General features: G+C 58.7%; 1 protein-coding gene across 1 annotated transcript; it reads right to left on the bottom strand.

Moving 5' to 3' along the window:
• Window positions 1–1,216: 1,216 nt before the first annotated feature.
• Window positions 1,217–17,861, bottom strand: EFHD2 (EF-hand domain family member D2). Its single transcript, XM_059913916.1, has 4 exons — window positions 17,475–17,861; window positions 5,361–5,508; window positions 4,028–4,162; window positions 1,217–2,998 (listed from the first exon to the last, which is right to left on the bottom strand). Exons 1-4 carry the CDS (start codon window positions 17,777–17,779, stop codon window positions 2,867–2,869), a joined length of 720 nt encoding a protein of 239 aa, XP_059769899.1. The 5' UTR covers window positions 17,780–17,861; the 3' UTR covers window positions 1,217–2,866.
• Between the last annotated feature and the right edge of the window lie 912 nt (window positions 17,862–18,773).

Below are 18,773 nucleotides of genomic sequence, written 5' to 3'. Positions count from 1 at the left end.
CCTTATTCCTCCCGTGCCCTCTGCCCGGGCTGGGAGTGGGAGGTCTTGTGCGGGCCGAGGCTGGGGCCCCTCTCAGCTGGATCTGATGGTGGAGGGCCTGGTGTGGGACCGCTGGCCTGTGTCCCTCACATTCCGAGGGCTGGAGGCCCACATCCACCGCCGGGCCAGCTGGGCGGGGGCTCTGGGGCTTGAATTTTAGCCCTTCCCTGTCAGTATCCTCTGTCCCTCAGTTCTGAGACCCTTTTGCTAGCATGTCAGGGGTTCTGATGCTCTGCCCTTGGGAAGGCAATTGAAGGGCGACGCTTAACCCAACATGCAGTGTTAATGATGGTGGCATCTCAGGCCACAGGTGGCATGTGGGAGTGGCCTTTCTCAGGAAATACACTTCAAGGACGCAGCCTTCTCCAAGCAGGGCCTGTGAGGAAGCCAGAGGTGGAAGGCATTCTGGCTGCTGTCATACCACCCATGTCCACCCGGGGGCAGCGATGCCCAGCCTACTCTCAAACTCCTGCACCCCCAACTCACGTTGCACTTGACAGATGGGGGACATCCTACCTGGAAACCAAAGGGCTGGGAAGACTTTGAGACCCTCTCATTGAACAGATGGGGTGACTGAGACCCAGCGGGAGCCTGACCTGTCCAAAACTACACAGGGATCACCTGGCTCTTTGCCTTTCATCCAACCACCCATCTGCGGGGGAGGCTTGGGGTGTCTCTGAGTGCGGCAGAGAGTCTTGGGGGGCTCTAGGGTGCCTCAATCCAGAATCCCTGTGGCCTCGGTGTCACCCCTGGTGCACGTCCTCCTCTGAATGAACTTGCCAGGCAGGGCGGCTGGTTGGGTAGGGGCACGAGCTGTGGACCGAGCAGCCTGGAGCTGCCCCGCTTGCCTGTGTGCCTCTGGGAGACTTTCTGGGTCTCTCTGTTCTTATCTGGGAATAACACAGCACCCCCAGCCCCCTCCTGGGCTGGCTGTGCAGATGAAATGAGTTGTTATATGTAAAGAGCTTAGACTAGCCCCTGGTGACAGCAGGCGAACATCAAACTCAACCTCCCATTAGGAAGAGCCCCTCTTCTCCCTGGCTTCTGAAATGACATGGGAGCCACCTGAGCCAATGCTGCCCCAGCACCCAGGTGACCTCATCCTGTCCCTCATCCTGTCCGCTCCTTTCCCAGCCCCTCCCCTCTCCCACCCCAACAAGAACCACACACACATAAGAATATAGAATTTTATCTTATTTTAGTTAAAAAAAATAATCGTACCACCGAATGAAGAAGTAGCCTTTTTTTTTTTTTTTTCCTTTTTCTTTTTTGGTGAGAAGGGAAGAGAGAAAAAAAAAAGCAATAAGCCAAAAGAAAAAGAACTTTTTATATTCATCTGTATAAACATATCCGCTAAGGCAAACGCAATCCAGGGCCAAGGCTGCTGCACTGGGGTCAGTACCTCCTAATTCCTGCAGATTCTAAGGCCAAAAAAATAAAACCTCTGCAAGTCCAACTCTGCAAGTCCAACAGGAGTTTTGTGGACTCTTGGGGCATTTTACTAAAATAAAGAGTTACCGAGTTTAAAAAGCAGTGACGCTGTCACAACACACACTGAAAGTTGCATAACTGTGGCCTCAGTGGCCATTCACTTGTTTGGACTGGGGGACGGGCACAGCTTCACGACACAGCAATGGACACAGACGCACGTACACACAGACACGCACACACGTGAGCGAGCACATCGGGAGCCGCGTAGGGCCGGGCCGGTGGCACAGGCTTGGCCACAGCCCATCTGGGGATGGGCACGGGGAGGGCTGGGTTCCCCATGCTCCCTCAGGGGGTGGGTGTGACAGGACAGGTCCCGTTGCTGGTGACAAGGCGGTGAATGTCACTTGGGGAAGGATGGCGTGAAAGAGCCGAGCCAGGCCCCCTGCTCCCCACCACCTGGTCCGTGCAAACCACTTAAAGCACTTCTTGGACGCCTCCTGGAGAATGGAGACGTGCTGGTTTCCTTCCCTATGAAGGGGCCAATCCCTCCTCCCCACCCTCCTCTCTCCAGAGACCCTCAGGCTGTTCTGGGCCAGGGAAAGGGGGGGGGGAACCAGGGACTGGTGTTTCTGCCCCCAGAGCCTTCCCTGCCCACAATCCATGGCATGGCCGGCAGAGTGTGGGCCCGTGAGGTAGATTGGCACAGCTGCCCCTTCACCCTGCCTGGCTGGGCCCCAGAGAGCTGGGGTCTCCCTGCCAGCATGGGGTGCCAGGGGCCTGGGTCCCCTCGCCAAGATAGAAGCCCCCCCTTGATTCCAGCAGAGAGAGGAGGCGGGGCCAGAGGAACAGGTGCTGGTGATGGGGAGCCCGGGTGCCACCAATCAGCTCTATGGGGCCGGCCACGATTCTTGCCATCTGTTGCTCCCCCAATCAAGGGGGGGCGCTCGAGGGCCCCAGGGGCAAGTGCAGCCTGTGGGTTAAGGGCAGGTGGTCTCTGCGGGGGTAGGAGGAGGTGGAAAGCGAGAGGCACAGGGAGGAGAGGAGTGTGTGTGCAGCAGCCCACCGGCAGGGGGCGCCCTAGAGCCGGGAGCAGAGCGGCTGGAGCAGGCAGTGGGCGGCCAGGAGGCGAGAGGTGCAGGACTGGCCAGGGAGGGCTGGGCCAGGCAGGGAGGCGGCTGGTGTCAGGGCCTCAGGAACAGCGGAAGGGAGCGGGGAGAGGCCGGGCCGCTCCGGGAGACCCCTCAGCCGGCTCGTTCACAGACACGTGTAGCTTTTTAGCACGGTCCCTTCAGACAGAGCCGAGGACCAGGCTTGGCCTTCGGTCCGCCGGCCCTCGCCACCCTCGCCAGCAGGACGGGGCGCCGGGGCCGGGGCCAGGCGGTGGGGCGCAGCCTCGCTACTTGAAGGTCGACTGCAGCTCCTTGAAGGCCGCCTTCCGCTGCTTCATCTCCTCTGCCTGCTTCTTCCTCTCCTCCTGCTCCGCCTTGATCTCCTCCTCGAAGCGGCTGGACACGTTCATGGCCTGGACCTGGGGTGGGGTCGGGGGAAGAGGTGGCTCAGGGCCGGAGGGGGCTCTCTCCGGGGTCTCTTCTGGTTCCGCTGTCCCCCTCCCCTACGCACACACAGCTCTGCTTCCCACTAGCCTGGTCCTGGGCCAGGCACTTCAGTCCCCTCTCTGAGCCTCAGTTTTTCCACTTAGAGCCTGGCGCTCAATAACTGCGACCTCATGGATACGTTGGGAGGATTGAAAGAGAGAAGACATATTCAGTAGCTGCTGCAGAGCACGGGTCCTGTAAATGCGAGCTTCTGAAGCTGCTATTCTTATCCTGTCCCCTGTCCTGGGAAGCCCAGACGCACACCTGGTCCCACTGATGAACCCGGAAACGTCCCATCAACCCTAGAAGCCCAGAGGGAGGTGGGAGGAGGCCTCTAGAAGGAATGTTCTTAGCTACCATGGGGAGGGGGAGAAGCAAGAACAGGCAGGGGCCCTGGGGCCCGGGGAGGGCAGGATCCAGGAACCATACTTGTCCCCTCCAACTGAGCGTGTGCTGAAAGGGGAGGGTACTGTGCACGGCGGTGGCCTCTGGGGCCCCTCATACTCCCTCCCGGCTGGGGCTGGCGGGGCTAGTGTCTCCGAGAGGCCCCGGAAGCCAGTGCTGTGTTTCTGGGCCTGCTTCCTGTCTCCCGGGCCCCCTCTTTAAGGCCCAGTCCTTTGCGGGTAGCGGCTCCGGGTACAGGGCTGGGGCAGCTCAAAGCGGCCCCTGTCACCTCTTCAAGAGTACACACCCCTCCCTCACCCACCTCTGGGGCAGGGAGAGAAAGAGAAGCTGGAAAGGATCACAGGCTGGACGGGAGGGGACGGAAGCCAGGAGCGCCGTGGGCCCTGACCGACCCAGGAGGGGCGTCAGCTCCCCACCTCCTGTCTGCGGTCTCAGCAGGGACAGGAAGGGGACGTGCTGAGCTAACTCAGGGTCCCGGTGTACCCCGGCCACACCTGTCCTCGAGCGGGGGTCAGGGCAACCCCACCTGGGGCTCCACACCTCCTCCCATTCCTTACCTTAGCCTCAAAGAAGCTCTTGGCCCCCTTGACGCCCTCGGTGGACACATCGATCTCGGAGAGGCGGGCCAGCACGTGCAGCCCGCTGTCCTCCTGCAGCTCCCCAGCCGCTGCCTTGCGGAAAATCAGGAGGAACTGCAGCAGGGAGAACAGAACACTGATGTTGTCAGGGAGAGAGGGAAAGGGGCCAGAGCCTGGCCACACCCGGGGCCAGCTGCAGGCCTCCCCGGAAAGGCGGTACTCACAGGCCTGGGAGCTGGAGGTCTGGGCTCTCTGTCCTCCGTGCTCTGTGTCCTGCACAGGCTGTCGCTTCCCTCCCTCTCTGGGCCTTGGTTTGCCCATCTGTACGATGGGAGGCTAGGTGACCTGTCTCCTGCCCCCCCCAGGACTGGGGCTACTGCAGGCTGCTCTGCCCACACTCAGCTCCCGTTAAAAGCCTCAACCTACCTCTTACCTTTGTTTCCACTGTTCCCCAAACCAATCCGCTCTAAATTCCATTTACTGAGTCCTAAAGGTACATGACTCTGCCCGTTTTACAGAGCGAGGAAGGCTCAGAGGCAAGAAAAAACCTGCCCCAATCTCAGCACCAGAAAGCGATGGAGGAAGCATTTGAACCCAGGTCCGGACTCCAAACCATCATCGTGTGCTGCTCGCACCTTCCTCCTTGGGACTTGGCTCCCCCAGGCGCCTCCCCCACCCCTTCTCTCTCCCTGCCTCTTCTGTGCTTCCTGCTAGTTCTCCAAGGCCCAGCCTGAGCCTTGACTCTCCAGAGGCCACCTCTGGCATTTAACCCTATGCTGCCCGGGGACCAGTGCCCTTGCTCTCTGGCCTTGAGCCTCTGCTTCCTCCTCCAGCAAACAGGCTGGTTCGTGGCTCCTGTCTCAGAGTGAGGCCTGAGTGAGATTCGGAGTGTGAAGTCACCCGGCTCAGCGCCCGGCTCCTCTCGGACCCGCAGTGCATGTCCCTCCTTCATCTGTCCCCTCTTCTCCTGAATCACAGCATCCTGTTATTTCACTCTCTGAGCATCTCCCCCTCTACACGCCAGGACCCCCGGAGCACAGGGCCTTTCTCTGTACTCTCACAGCCCACACAGGGTCAGGTATACAGAAGTCACTCCATAAGTGCTCACTGCATGAAGGAATGGATGTGCCTCCTTCTCACTTAGGTATCTCAGAACCTCCCCAGGTACCTGTTCTAGGATCCGCTGAAACCTCACTCAGCCAACTCTCAGCCACTCAACAGTGGCTGTTCACAGACAAAGTCGCTCAGTGACAAAGAGGGGTTAGTTTCTCCCCACCCCCCGGTGTTGCCCCCCACGGGGAGTGGGGCTCACCTCTCGGAAGCTGAGCTTGCTGTCAAAGTCCTCATCCACCTCCTTGATCATGTTTTTCAGGCCCAGGTGGGTCTGGGGGGCTCCAAGTTTCTCCATCATGAGCTTTAGCTCCATCAGGTCAATGAAGCCATCACGGCCGGCATCGTACCTGTGAGCACAAAGGGAGAGGCCTAAGGACATCCTGCCACCTCATACCTGACCAGGGTGGTCATAAGCCAGAGTAAAAGAAGCCTGGGGGCTCAAAAGTTACCTCCCACCAACACATCATCTTATCACAGCTGGAGAGGACCTCGGCCCAGGTGGAATCCCGATTCGAGGCCCAGCTACTGCTTGGTTACCTCTGATGATGGGGAGCTCACCACATGACCTGGCAGCCTCCTACATGTTGAACAGTGCTAACTTTTGGCCAAATTTACCTGCTACACAAGGAAGCGGAAACCACAGCCCCTCTCTACTGAATGAGATGTGAATAAGCAGGGAGGGAGAATTTACAATACCTTGGGGGTGAGGATTGGGACGGTAGGCCCTGATGTTAGAACTCACTGAACATCTCCAGGTACCTCCACAGGCACTCGAGGGACATCTTGGCTCCATCTCTCCCCCTCTCCCTGTTCCAGGAGGGAAGCATCTTGGTTCCATCTCTCCCCCTCTCCCTCCACCCAGGAGGGAAGCAGAAGGTACCACATGTCTCAGGGTAGGGCCAGAGGTCACAGGAGGGAGGGGCCACTTCTAGTTTTCTGGAAGGTGGCCTGGGGTGTGTTCTGGGAACAAGTTGTGCAGGGTGCCTGCAGTGAGCGGCGGGGATCCAGCTGGGTGGCTGGAAAGACCTGGAACAGTGATTACGTGATGACCGTGCCTCTGCCCTGCACATTTCAGGTCTCTTTTCCTACCACCAACAGCCTGGCAGAGAGAGGGACAGGGTGAGGGGCAGAGTCTAAACGGCTCACTCGACTGGCTTCCTTGTGGTAAGAGCTTGGGTCAGAGCTGGGCTCCAGGCCCGTCCCCTGGCTGGGGAGGTGCTGCTCGTGCCGGGAGCACACAGCATGGCAGATGTGGGTGCTGTTCCCACGGCCCAGCCAGGCCTCTTATCAGGCGAACCAAGCAACCGCCCTGTCTCCTGGTGGGCTGGGGAGAGTCATCTCAGCGCTGGCCAAATGGGCCTTCTGAGCCTAAAGAACCTTGTGCAGTCCCCGAGGCCTCAAGATGGCTGGGTGGCAGCGCTGGTGACAGCAGTATGACATACAGGGGCTGAGTTCCAGAAACTTCCTGGAGACTTGGAGTTCCTACATAAACACACATCTCATTCCTGTGGCCTCTACAGGGCTTCCCAATTCCCTTCCCCCATCTCTAATTACACATAAGCTTCACACGACTATGGACATCTGACAGCAACCACTTTTTGAAATCTATCTTTGTGCTGGGAAATTTCCATACTTTATTTTACTTAATCTTCATAATAACCTTCTTTTATAATGGAAGCTCAGAGAGGTTAAGTGGCCTGCCCAAGGTCACACAGCAGTAAAGGAAGGGGCTGGGCTTCTACCCCACATCAGTAGGGCTCATAAACCTGCACATTTGCTGGGCCCCGCCCCCCCCATGTCCTGGGGTTGCCAGCAGGACAGAGACATCTGCCTGGAGTGCCGAGCAGAGCATTTGTGCAAGGGGTAAAAATAGTTCACGAGCAAGTGAGTCAGTGGTTGGAAGTGATGCAGCACAGGGAAGATAGGTCTCTGGGAACCCTGCAGGGAACACAGGGTCCTGAGACCTTTTCCCCCACCACAGGGTGAAAGGGGCCGGGGTGGGAGCAGTGGCCGCAGCCGAGGCAGAAGCAGATGCGAGAGGATGTGGTGGAGGGTTGTGGGACTCGGGAGAGTCAGGGAGGCCAACGATCCCGTGGTCCAGGCTCTGCTTAGAGCTGGAGGGGCCCTGTGGGGGGCACAGCGGAGCCCCCCCTTCCATCTTTGGAGCCTGTTTGCCAGTGGTTAGGGGCTGGGTGGCTGCTGCACGAGCCTTAGTGACCGGTACTGGAGCAGCCCTGGAGCGTGGCCAGGTGAGGGAGTCAGTCTTTCCCGGGGCAAGTCACACGGATGCCGCTCCTCAGCGTCCCTGAGGAAGACAAAGCCCCCGCCTCTTTCTGAACTCGGGCTCCAATGATGACATGTCAGGGCTGGAGCAGACTGCCTGGGTTCCAGGAGACTGTGTCATCGAGCCTCCAGCCAAGGCCGAGAACCCCTGGTATGATGGTGACTCTTTCGTAAGGTCACTGCGAGGACTGAGTACGTTCACACGTGACAAGCACTTAGCACAGCGCTGGCTCCAGAAACTGCAGCTACCAGCACTATCACGAGACTTCGTTACTTTTATAAAGCTCCTACTATGTGCCAGGCATTTTCTCTTTACAATCTCTGCGCTCAGCAATCCTGGGGGTGTCAGAGTTATGTCCCCATGTGACTGATTAGGGGACAGGGGCTGGAGAGCTTTGGTCACTGGCCAAGGGTTCAGACGCCCATCCCTGTGATTCCCACACTCTACTCTCTCTACCGCCCCACCTGCCTCTCCTGAGCCTCAGCTTTATTTACTGCTCATGGGTTACTCCTGCAGCCAGGGGTGGCTCAGTTTCAGAGGAAGTGCAGATAAAGTGTCCAAACTTGGACAGAAACTTGGGCTCTGGATCTCGGTCTCTGGCAGCTCCCAGGCCTGGCTGGGCTGCAGCTCAAACCGCGGCGTGAACCGCTGCCTGTGTCAATCAAGCATCAATCAATTACTGGTTCCGGGCTCCTGCCCCCAGGGGGACAATGCAGGGGCTGGCCACACTGGAGGGGGTTGTTCCCGCAAGACACCCGGGGGAGTGGACACCTACCATGTGCCCTGGGCTGTGACGTGGGTGGGCTCTGGGTCATTGGACCAGCCAGGTTCCTGGGTAAACCCTGGAGGTTTGTGCTCACAGCAGCTCTGCTGAGACTAACCTGAGTCCAAACCCCAGCTCTGCCACCTGCTGGCTAGGTGACTCTGCTCAAGTCCCAAGACCCTATGAACCTCAATTCCCCCATTTACACCATGGAGCTCAGACCCATCCCAGGCTTGCGGCAAGAGTTAAGAGACGATCCACGTAGATTCTTAGCACAGAGGCTGGCCCACAATAAGTACTTAATCATTACACGCTAACTACAGTACTACTGCTACTAAGTTATTATTATCGGTAACATCTACCTTTAGGATTTGTGGATGTAAAATGCCTAGTACATAGTACGTACTTGAAACCTGCAATTTCTTTAGAACAGTGGCTATTGAGAACTTTTTATGTGCCAGATACTAGTTAAGTACTTTGCACATATAATATAAAAATGGTGTTGAGAATGAGAATAATAATGGTAAAAAATACAATTTCTCCCTCAGGCACCAGTCCTGATGGTGCATGGCGGGGAGGAAATGCTTGTTGTAGACTGGCCTGGAGGCGGGGAGTGGACACGATGACCCAGAGGTCCCTCCAGCATCTTCTCTGAAGGTCCCCCTACTTCCCTCCCCCACCCCCATTAGGCCTGATTCAAGGACCCCGCCACCTGGGGAGGTGAAGAGACAGCAGGACAGAATCTTTTGCTCTCTCGCTGGGCAGAGAGAGAGAGAAGCCTCGGTCCTGGATTACTCTCTTGTTCCTCCTCTGACAGGGAGGGAAGTGACAAAGGGGGAGACTGTCACTGTGCCACCAGGAGGAGGACGACTAGCAACCCAGGAGAGAAGGGTGTTCTAAGATGCTTGGAAACAGGCATATATCCCTGACTGGGGACAGCCTCTCTTCCCTCAGCCCTCTCCCTGAGCTGGAGCTGAGGTTGCAGGTAGCTCAGAGGATCCAGGAAAAGAGTCCGTACCCAAGATCCGCCTGGATGCCTGGTCTACCCCCTTCATGTCATGTAGGGAAATTGGGGCCCAGAGTGGGTAGCAAGCAGCCCAGGGTCACACAGCTGGAGAAAAGCAAGATTCCCAAAGTTGTAAGCTTTCCTCCCTGCCTGCCTGCTTTCTTCTTGGGAAGGAGGTCCCATGGAGGGTCCCAGATTCTCAAGCCTGCAGGGCTGGGGGAGACTGGGCTGAGAGGAGAGGCTTGGGGCCTGCCTGGGAGGGCCAGTTCCATCTGGCAGGACTGACAACAAAGCTCCTGGGCTGGGAGCTCAGCACTTTTCTCCAGCATTGGAGGGAGGCTGCTGCACCTGGTGCTGTGCCCACATTCCTACCCGCCTCCCCCCGAGCCTCCCCCTGAATAGTTCTCGACGGAGAGGGCTCAGCAGCTGCCCTCCCGGATGCTGGTGACGAAATCCCCTCCCATCTGCCCTTGAAAGTGGAGCAGCGGCCACCACCCAGGCAGACTTTGCCCCTTTGGGCTGCAGGTCCCATCCGGCTGACGGCTCCTCCTCCCCCGGTTATGATAACCCGGAGATATGGGGGTGAGCAGCGGCCGGCTCCTACAGTGTGCAGGGCTTGCCCTCATTTCCTAACAATATTATCACTAGTGGCTGCTCTTGGCTGGGCACTTACTATGTGCCAGGCACCGTGCCAAGTGTGTTGTATCAGATCCTCACAGGAACTCAGTGAAGCAGGCATAAATATCCCCATACTACAGACGAGGAGACTGAGGCTCAGGGAGAAAGTGACTTGGCCAAGACTATAGCCGACAAGGGCACACCTGGGATCAGAACCCTGACCTGATGAAAAACATGTGCTTTTAACTACTATGCTATGTCCTGATGCCTACAGACCCTGCACCAAAGAAACTCAGGTTGGGAAGGATACTGGAGGCCACCTCATTTAGCCATTCATGAGGGTCAGATACACAATGCAGTTTTCCTGCTTGGCATCTTGAATACCTCTAAGGATGCGAAGCTCACTGCTTACCCAAAGCAGCACATTTTGGCTTTGGAACTATTAGAAAGTTGCTCCTCACGCACGACCCTCCCCACCCGCCAGCTGTGCTGTACAGTCTGATAGCAGAGTGAGGAGGAGTTATCACAGCTGCTGCACAAGGGGAGGGTGGGAACAGTTGATTTGGGAGCATAGGGGACCCCAATTCTCTCCCTTCTAGTTCCCATCCCAGGCCTTTGCTGATGGCCCCTCTGCCCATGGGGGTCCCCAGGAGGACAGACAGCTGGAGAGAGTGGTGTTTATGGACCACTGAGCCCCCAGGCCCACCTGGCTTTGTTCTCAGCATTCACAGACCTGGTCTTCCCCCATCCTATCTGGGGAGGCCCCAGAGTCTCCTAGGCCTCTACTCTTTGTCCTGCAAAATGGGAAGGCAGGTCGCTTGGGGCAGGAAAGTTCTGGACAACAGGGAAATTCTGGCCTTGCTAGCTGTTACAGGCAGGTGCAGGTGGACGCCCACAGGCTCGGTGATGACGGCCGGCAGTGCCCATCCGTTCCTGCACTGTCCCACCCCCAGACTGCCTGACTCATGAGGGGAAAGCCCAGCCTCTCACCACTTCCTCCAGTCCTATCTGCAGAGTCTGACACTTGATCTGTTGCCCTGTGTCAGCCAAGGAGAGGGTGTGTGAGTGCATATGGGTGAGTGTGTGGCTGGGGGGGGGGGGTGCTCACGCCTCCTCCACAGCTTTCCAGTAAGTCCAAGGATCAAGTGGGGGCCTCCTAGGCTGATGGCAATTGCTGGGCGCTGTCAGGACTTGGGGACCTCAAGTTCAAGCACCTCATGCTGAGCCCACCCTGGGAGGGCAGCTCCGTCCACATGTAGTTTCAGCAGTGGGTCTCCCCTCGGTTCTCCCCTGTGCTGCCTCCTTCCCTGCCTGCACTTAACAATAATTATTATTATAATAGTGATTGCAAAGAACATTCATTGAATGTCTAATATAACCCAGTGTTTACTATTTAACTTGATCTTCCCTCTTGTTTTCCCCTCACTGCCCAGACTAAGTAACGTGGCAGGGAGACGGCTATGGGGTGGCCCAGTGCTTCTTACCCCTTAATGCGCACACCTGGTGAGCCTTGTTAGAATGCAGATTCCCATCCAGTAGGCCTGAGGTGGAGCCTGAGCATCTGAGCTTTCTCTAACAAGCTCCCGGGTGACGCCGATGCTGCTCTCCTCCGGTCCCATGGGAGCAAGGGACTTGGGAGTCAGAAGGACCCTAGTTCAAATCCTGTCGTCTCCACTCCTCAAGTCACGGAAACCTCTCTGAGACCCAGTATTCTTATCTATGAAAGGGGTGATGACCATCTTCCAGGATGTTGAGACAGGATTAAACAAGGGGCAAAGTGCCTGGGATGGAGAGGCCACAGCGGCCCTCTGTCTCCGCACAGCTCAGGAGTCCCTGGGCCCGGCTCCGTCCGGCTGCACCTTTCTGGACCGGAACCCTCGTTTCTCTAGAGACCTTGAAAAGCAGAAGTCTGCCGAGGGGCAGGCTGCTGGCCAGTCAGAGGGAACTCGGCTGCTGGAGGCTGTGGGGACTGTCCCTGCTGAGGCCACAGGGCGACTCTGCCCCTGGCTGCGCTGGCCCTGCAGAAAGGGGCCCAGGCAGCAGGGCTGGGTCTCCTACAGCTGAAGCCAGGCCCTGAACCCAGAGGCACAGAGGAGAGAAGGCCGGAAGGTGCAAACCAAAAGGGAACCAAAAGTCCCTGGGGGGAGGGAAAGGAGAGGTGACTCAGAATCAGAAGGGAAGTAGGAGAGCAGAGGACAGGCCCGAGGCTCGGGAAATCCTCCCTCCCCAGGGGTGGGGCTTCTCCCCAGAAAGGCAGGCTCCTGGCTGCTGCAGGGGGAAGGGCCCAACCTCTGAACCCCCAGAGGACTCCCCCGACCACTGCCAAGGCTCTGGGACTCCTCCTGTCCCCCAGCCATAAACGCAGCCCTCACTTGGCCTTGGGAGCTCCCAGTAGGCAGACCTGGTTCTAATCCTGGCCCTGCCACTTATTATAACCTCGAGCCTTGCTTTCCTCATCTGGCAAATGGGGATAATGACAGCACCCACCTCACTGGGCTGGTGTGAGGATGAAGTTCAGTTCCTGAAATAACACACCAGGCTCAACTGGGCCTGGTGGCTCCATTTAACTAGGAGAGGGCGTGGCGGCAGGGGGCTGGCTGTGGAGGGCCGTCGGCATGGCATCCCTCAGGAGAACTTCCACTCCTCGTCATAGAAATAAAGAAATGGAGCCTGCCGTTTCCAGCCCGGCGGGCCCATCCTCTCTATCCCCCCAAAGACCCCTCTATGCCACTGCTCTCCGTGAGACTTTAAGCTTCTCGAGGGCAGGAACTCTATTTTTCCCTTAATTCTCTGGACCTTGCACACAGAAACTTAATAAAATGTGATCAGAGGAGTGGACTTGAAGCTTTTCAAAATCATCGTCTATGTTTTTAATAGCCCACAGACCAGACACAATGGTGGGCTCTTTACAAAGGCTCAGGACTTTTTTTTTTTTTTTTTTTTTTTGGCTGCACCGTCAGGCTTGTTAGTTCCCCGACCGGGGATTGAACGTGGGCCCTCGGCAGTGAAAGGGCGGTGTCCTAACCACTGGACCTCCAGGGAATTCCCCAGGACCTTTTTAAACTTAATCCTCAGGACTTTACCAGGCAGGTTCTTCAGCCCCAGGGGAAACAGGCTCTGAGAAGCGGAGCACCCCGTCCAGAGTCACCCAGCTGGACGGTGGCAGACGGGCGCTGGAGTCCTAGTTTTGTGTCATCCCAGGGCTGCTGTTTGCGCTGCCCTTTTTTCTGCCACCTGCCTTCCACGTAATTAAGTGATAATGAAGTCGGTTTCCCATTTTTGTGATTTATCAAAGCCATATGTAGCTGTCAATCAAAGTGTTGGTTCAGCAGGAGGGAAAGAAGGTTCTCATGCTGGGTCCCCGTCACTCCGGCCCAAAGCAAGAGGGTTCTTGCCAGCCTGGCAGGCCGGGCACCTCCGTGGGGGGTAAGTGGAGTCAGCCGGTGGCTTCTGTGGAGCGATCTCCGTGCTAGGCACCACCACCAGGGCTGGGGATGGTGGTGACAGGAACTCGGAAAGTACTTATTTTGTGCCAGGCACTTCATGACAACCTTGTGAGGTGGGTTCTATTATTCTCCCTGTTCCAGGGTGAGGAACCAGGGCTCAGAAGGGTTTACGTGCCTTGCCCCAGGGCCCAAGGCTGGGATTCCAACCCAGGGCGGCTGACTCCAAAGGCCCTGCCCTTAACCATTGCACCAGACAGTCTTCCAGGAAGGACGAGGGGGTGGCGCTGCTGAGCTGCAACAGCCTGAGGCGACACCAGGGAGGCGGAGCGGGTGGAGAGGAGGGGAGGGCAAGGTGGCAAGAAGAGAGGGAAGCCCCCCTCTTCTCTGACGCAAGGGGTCATGAGATGAAGTGGCTGGGGACGAGGCTGGGCAGGGCAGGGAACTAGGACATCTTCCTCGGATTCCACGGCAGGTTCAGAATTACATGGCTGCCTTCCTCTCTGGCAGGTCTCGGCTTACACCACCCCACAGAGCCCCACGCAGGCTGTTGCCAGGCCAGAGGTGGCTGCCCTCTGGGTCCACACCACTGCCCCTTGCCTGGAGGGTTCCAGAGCAGCCCTGGATGGATGGGCAGACAGAGGAGGGGAGAGGGTCGGATTAGAGGCGATGGGTGCAGCCTGAGGCTGCAAGAGGAGGAAGGACTGAGAGTCCAGGCGCCTCCAGGTGCCTGGCACTGTGCCAGAGCTCTGCGTGCATCACCTCCCCCCTGTCCCACCTCGAGAAGCAGGGACCACTTTTCCCATTGTATAGACAAGGATGCTCCGGTTCAGCCACTGAAAACCTCCCCATGAATGTCACTACACCTTCCTGGGCCTCAGTTTCCTCTTCTGTAAAATGGGGGAGAAGCGTTGGTGACAACCCCGGAGGTCTCTCCCAGATGGAAACTACCAGCAGCGTGAGGTCAGCGATGACGGAGAGCCCGTCTATCTTCCCGCTGCCCCCTCTCTTCTCCCTCCATCTCCATCCTTAGGAAGTATCTGCTGATGATCACTGAATGGATGCACTGGAAGACCCCGGAAGGCAGTTCTGCCATCCGGGAGGGTTCAGGACCACTCAGAAATAAGGAAGTCATTGGTGAATCGCCTTTGGGAATCATCAGATACATCAGGCTCCTTTTACAGGTGGCAAGCCTGAGGCCCAGAGAGGGCAGGCAGACTAGGTAATTTAGTGGCAGAGCCACGACAAAGCCCCACTTCCCAGCTCCTGGCCTCCAAGACAAGTCCAGCTCTCCGCTCCCTCTGCCCTCTCCCAACTCCTGCACTCTGCTCTGGTGGATGGCTTCCCGGGGGGTCAGGCTCCCCTCCCCTCTGCCATGCGAGCTGCAGATCAGGGTGGAAGTGTCCCAGCAGAGCCCCGGCTGTGATCCTTGGGCCCGGCTTGGACCCAGGAGGCTGCAGCACCTCTTGGACAGCAGAAGCAGAACGCGGGTTTTGTCCTCCATGAGAGCCTGTCTGTTGGCTGTTCACAGCCGGGACGCGGCTGGGCTGGGCTCAGCTGGCACAGTGAAGCCTTGTTTCCTTGAATACAAAATCTGCAGCCTTCCATCCACGCCAGGGCCCCCCGGCCGGTGGCACTTCCTTCCCTAGAAGCTCCCTGACCCCTTCCTGCCCCCCTCACCCCTGCCAATACCCCATCGAGCAGTAGTGGTGCCAAGAGGGGGCTTCCAGGGGTTCAGCTCCCCGCAATTTTCAACAAAGTACCCCTCGTCAAACTAACAGCCAAAACAGCCTCTGTAAAAAGTGAGCTTGCTCTGCAGATGCAGCTTCACGACCATTCCCCTAGCTACGCGCCCCTTCCAACCAAGCTGCAGCCTCCCAAGTCCCTGCTCATTTGGTGTGTCTGGGTTCTCCAAACAGCTCCTTCTTTTTTTTGGCGGGCGTAGAGGGGATGAAGCCTAAGAGAAGGAGGACTCTGGTGGTGGGTCCATGTGGTAGAAAATCAGCCATGCGGGTGTTGGCGGGGCGTGCTTCCCCGCGTGGAGGCAGACGTCTGCGACGGGAAACCCAGCAGGGAAGAACATGGGTTTTGGAGTCACAGACCTGGGTTTAGATTATGACTCCATCATTTTTGAGCTGTGTATTCTTGGCAAGTTACCTAACTGCTCTGTGCCCAGACTGCCCAACTGCGCCACGGTGGTGACAGTTCTATGTCATGGGGCTGCTGGGAGGAATGGAGGAGCTCCTTAGTCCTGCGGCACTGAGAATGCAGGGATCGTGGCCGCATTTGAATAATCTCCCTCGTACTTCCCCGGGGGGCAGAATCTATAAGGAAGTTCCGACTGCCCTCAATTGAGGCTGCGATCCTGGAACTCCTGCTCTCCTGATAGGGCCAGTCTTTTATCAGGAAGAAACTTGAGAAGAACTCCCAGACAAGACCCTGGAGCCAAAGAAGCAGGCTTCTCAAGGCCCAGGGTTCTCCATGCAGAGGCCTGGAGTGGGGTTAAAGACTCAGTTCCACCCCAGGCTGACCCTCGGAAAAACATGGGGCTCCCAGCCATCCAGGTCTGAGAACCAAAAGCCTCTTCCCCTGCACTGGGGCCAAATGCAGAAGCAGCGGTCACAGCAAGCAGTGAGGAGTGGGAAAGAGCCTTTCTCAAGCTGGGGGGTTGCAAAACCCTCTGCCCGGCCCCGGGGTTCCTGCTTGCGGCCCGGGCACACTGTCCCAGCCAAGGTGGGGTCAGCACCCCTCTCTCTCGACCTTGGGCTGCCAGACCTCCTGACTCCCTCACCTGAGACTTGGCCTCAGGACGGTTCTACCTTTTGGATCCACTTTCAGATCTACTCCAGATCACACCCCTGGGCTGTTTTCCCCTCCAGGGGCCAGGGGCAGGGGGGACGGGCAACAGGAGGTGGGTAGGGAAGAATACCAAAGGGAGGCGGGCTGAGTACCTTCACCCCCGCCCCAGGCTCCCGCAGCTGCTCGGGGTGGGGCAGCGTGGCTGACCATCTCAATTCCAACTGGGTGAACGCAGGGTTGGACCAGAAGGGGACCTGGAAGCCTTTCTCTCTAGTCATTTCACAGAGATTGAAAGTTTTTTTGTTGGGGGAGGGGGAAGCCCAGAGGCCAGGAAGGACCTGTCCAACCTGCTGAGGGCATGGGGTGTGGAATTTAAGGATGGAGTAAAGGCAGAGGTGAGAGCTACCAGCCAAGTCAGGGAGGAAGGTGTGGGGTGTCAGGGACCCTGCGTGGGGAGGCAAGGGGGCACGCAGTGGGGGAAGGGAGGCAAGGAGAGATGGGGCCTTCTGACAGAAAGCAGGGAGGCAGTGACCGCAAAGCTGCTGGGTGTAGCGGGGTGGCGAGGGCAAGAGGAGGGAGGGACGGTCTGGGGAGGGAGGCGGGGACTCGGCCCTGCAGGGACGTGGCTGCGGGGGGGGGGGGTGTACATACCTGCCGAGTTGGGGGGCAGGGAGGAAGGGGTCCCTCCCTGGGGAGATCACCTGAGGGTCAAGGGTTGGGGTCCTGGCTAACGGAGTGGATGAGGGTAGAGGTGGGAGGGGCCGAAGGGTCTTTGACACAGTTTGCTGGCAGATGCTGAATAAGTGGAGGGGACGCGGGGGAGGGGTCTCGGCCCAGAACCCACGTTGAGAGGGATCTGAGATAAGCAGAGTAAATGAAAGGACCCCAGTGAAAGGAATGGTCACCTTTGTTGAGGCGCTGGAGGGTGGGGTGGGTGTTTTAGACCCGCGTTTGTTGGGGGTGGGTTGGGAATTCAAGTAGCTGAGGAGGCGGAAAGGGGGCCACGGGGTCCTCAATCTCGGTGTGCGCGCGTGTGGAGAAGCATCACTAACAAGGCCAGAGAACCGGACCCTCCAGACCCCTGTTCTTATCTAGAAGGAGCCGCGGGGTCCCCCACTCCGCGTGCGCGCGTGCGGTGTATCGGGGGCAGCGTCACCGTGAGGAGGGGTCGCGTGCCAGGGGCCGCGGGTCCCCAGACCCATATGCGTGGTAGGGAGGAGGTCCCGAAGCCTCGTGATTAGCTGGAAGGGGCCCGGGGTCCCCGCCCCTGGTGTGTCAGGGATCGGGGAGCTCGGCTGGCCGCACGGGTCCCGGGACGGCGCGGGGTCCAGGGTTCGGGGGCTCGGGAGCCGAGGCCGGCTCTCGGGGTGGGTGGGGAACCGTGTCGGGCGGGCACTCACTGCTTGAACATCTTCTCCATGTCCTTGATCTGCTTCCTGGAGAACTCCTTGAACTCGGTGTAGGGGTTGAAGACGCGGCGGCTGGGCGACTGGGGCTCGCCGATGCCCTGGTTGAGGTCGGCGCGCCGCAGCAGCTTGGCGCTCAGCTCTTCGTCCGCGCTGCCCAGCGCCTCGGCCGCCTCGTCGGGCGCCCCCGCCGCCGCCGCCGCCCCGTTCAGCCCGGGCTGCTCCGGGGCCTCGACGCCGCCCTCGCCCTCCATCTGCAGCCGCCGGCTCAGCTTGCTGGCCAGCTCGTCCGTGGCCATGGTGGCCCGCGCGGCGCTCGCCCCCGGGCCCTGCTAGTCGCGCGCCCGCGCCGCCTCTGGCCGCGCTCTTCCTCTTCCTGACACTCCCCGGCGCCAGGCACCGCCCCCGAAGGTGGGACTTACGCCCCTCGCTGGGCCCGCCCGCTCCCGCCCCGGCTCCCGGCCCTGCGCAGCCCGCCCCGCGCGGGCTCGGGCTCCGGCTCGAGCTCCGCGACTAGAGTGGGCCGGGGCCGCCGGGCCCGCCACCATCCTCCCCCGTAAGGTTGGGGGGCTCCCGTAGAACCCATCCCCCCTCTCCTCCTCACTGTGCCGGCTGAACGGGAGAGGTCGGGCTGGGGGCCGGGGACCGAGGCGGGAAGGACTAGGGGGTCCTTCCCTGCAGTTTGGGTGTGGGTCTGGGGCGCAGGGGGGCGCCGCCCGCAACCCCTTCTCTGGAATCCCCACGCCGTGGAGTCGTAATCCCATGTCGGTGTGACACCCTGTCGGTTGCCATGGAGACGACTCAAATGTTACACACTGTCGCTTTCGATGAGGGTTGCGGGGGTAATGAAGAAGGTGCACCCGGTGAGCAGGAACCCCCGTTTAGATGTAACCGCAGGTGGAGCTGCTGCATCTTTTGGAGAGGGATGCATCAGCAGCTGCGAGGGAGATGGCGCTGGGCCTCAGCCCTGAGAGGTCCTCGGAGATAGCGGGAGAGCGAGAGGGAGAAGAGCCTTGCCCTCTCCCTCTGGGCCAGCACATCACATGAATGACTTGGCAGAATAGCTGCTGGGCCACGCGGTCGCCTGAGACTTAATTTTAGGGGAACTGACAGGGAGATCTTGATATTGCCATTTCAGTGGGAACCCCAGAGAAGAGATGTCCTCTCCAAAGGCTCAAGGGATGGGGTGTCAGGAAGAGACCAGAGAGAATTTCTCTCTGTGGTCTGGTCTGTCACCTTAAAACTGCAAAGCGGTGGACCTCCAGCAGCAGAACCACTGCGGGGGAGGAGTGG

The sequence above is a fragment of the Balaenoptera ricei genome, chromosome 1 (assembly GCF_028023285.1).
Source record: "Balaenoptera ricei isolate mBalRic1 chromosome 1, mBalRic1.hap2, whole genome shotgun sequence".
Classification (NCBI taxonomy): Eukaryota; Metazoa; Chordata; class Mammalia; order Artiodactyla; family Balaenopteridae; genus Balaenoptera; species Balaenoptera ricei.
Note: the sequence above shows the minus strand (reverse complement) of the source record. Positions and strands in the feature narration are given on the sequence as shown.

What these genes read in the sequence shown, in the direction of transcription:
- EFHD2 (XM_059913916.1), bottom strand. Translation starts at nt 17,779, where the DNA reads ATGGCCACGGACGAGCTGGCCAGCAAGCTGAGCCGGCGGCTGCAGATG. An exon ending in ATGGAGAAGATGTTCAAGCA is followed by an intron (nt 5,509 to 17,474) that starts GTGAGTGCCCGC and finishes TTGTGCTCACAG; the next exon opens with GTACGATGCCGGCCGTGATG. An exon ending in GCAAGCTCAGCTTCCGAGAG is followed by an intron (nt 4,163 to 5,360) that starts GTGAGCCCCACT and finishes TCCCTGCTGCAG; the next exon opens with TTCCTCCTGATTTTCCGCAA.